The sequence below is a fragment of the Sinocyclocheilus grahami genome, unplaced genomic scaffold (assembly GCF_001515645.1).
Source record: "Sinocyclocheilus grahami isolate Dianchi unplaced genomic scaffold, SAMN03320097.WGS_v1.1 scaffold1512.1, whole genome shotgun sequence".
In the NCBI taxonomy this organism is placed as follows: Eukaryota; Metazoa; Chordata; class Actinopteri; order Cypriniformes; family Cyprinidae; genus Sinocyclocheilus; species Sinocyclocheilus grahami.
Window position 1 is genome coordinate 209,341 of NW_015506691.1, and position 1,037 is coordinate 210,377.

Here is a 1,037-nt window from a genome sequence, read left to right on the forward strand (position 1 = left end):
ATTTTAGTGATGCACCGAAATTACAGCAACTGAAAATATTTGGCCAAAAATAAATTCAGTTTCATGTTCACTTTAGGAAAAGTATTTTGCTAAATACACTGTATGCAATATATTAATAAAGTTCATATTCATATTATTACCAGTTTTCATTATTGAATGTATTTTAAGAAATCTTGCATCAAAATAAGTTATTACAGCAACTTTAAATGTTTATACTTCAACAATGAATTGGAGCAGAAACAATTATAACCTTAAAAAGTTGTTAAAATGCTGCAATTTAAATGTTTACATGCAACTTAATTTATTAATTGAAAAAATAAACTTGATTGATTAATTGATTACATAAACTTGCCATTGGTTTCAAAATAAAGCAATTTTTGCGCACTTAAAACTTGTGAAACTTAATGCAATTTCTGACTGGTTGTTTTTGTATTTAAAAAAAAAAAGATAAAATAGTAACATTTATTAATGAAGCCGTTTAATCACAGTGTTCATGATTTAAATGAAAAATGAATAAATAAAACATAAAATTTTTAGTCAATGCTATGTACTATTACTGTGTATTATATAGTACTAAAAAAAGTAATTGTCATTATGACAGTTTACATGATATACTGTATATTTATGATGCATATCATGGTTTGCACATTTTTACGGAAGCATAAATAATATATTTATGTTTCCATTAACATTTGTATACCATGATATATTTAATAATCGACCAAAACTGTAAGAATGTTGTGATCTAATTTTTGCAGACAGACAGACAGGCACTGACTCTGTGTGTGTTGAGGAGTTCACTGATGGAGATGTAGATCACGGGTCTGTTGAGGATCAGCGTCTCTGAGTACTCGTCGATGTTGAAGCGTTCCTCCGGCTCAGGCACGTCACACACAGTGCGCAGGAACTTCCTGTAGCAGGAGAGAACGAGTGATGAAACAGGAAGTGTGTGTTCTGAGCTGAGTGTGTGTTTGATGTATGTATGTGAGTGTGTGTGTGTGTGTGTGTGTGTGTGCTTGATATATGTATGCGAGTGT

At 30.9% G+C, this 1,037-nt stretch overlaps 1 protein-coding gene across 1 annotated transcript in view; it reads right to left on the bottom strand.

The window, feature by feature from the left end:
* LOC107570849 (ras GTPase-activating-like protein IQGAP2) overlaps positions 1-911 on the bottom strand; it is a gene marked incomplete at its 5' end in the record, with an annotated part of 9,674 nt that extends 8,763 nt beyond the window's left edge. The window contains one exon of the mRNA XM_016257129.1: positions 779-911. Within this exon, the coding sequence (XP_016112615.1) occupies positions 779-911 (133 nt within the window). The remainder of the gene's footprint in view (positions 1-778) is intronic.
* Between the last annotated feature and the right edge of the window lie 126 nt (positions 912-1,037).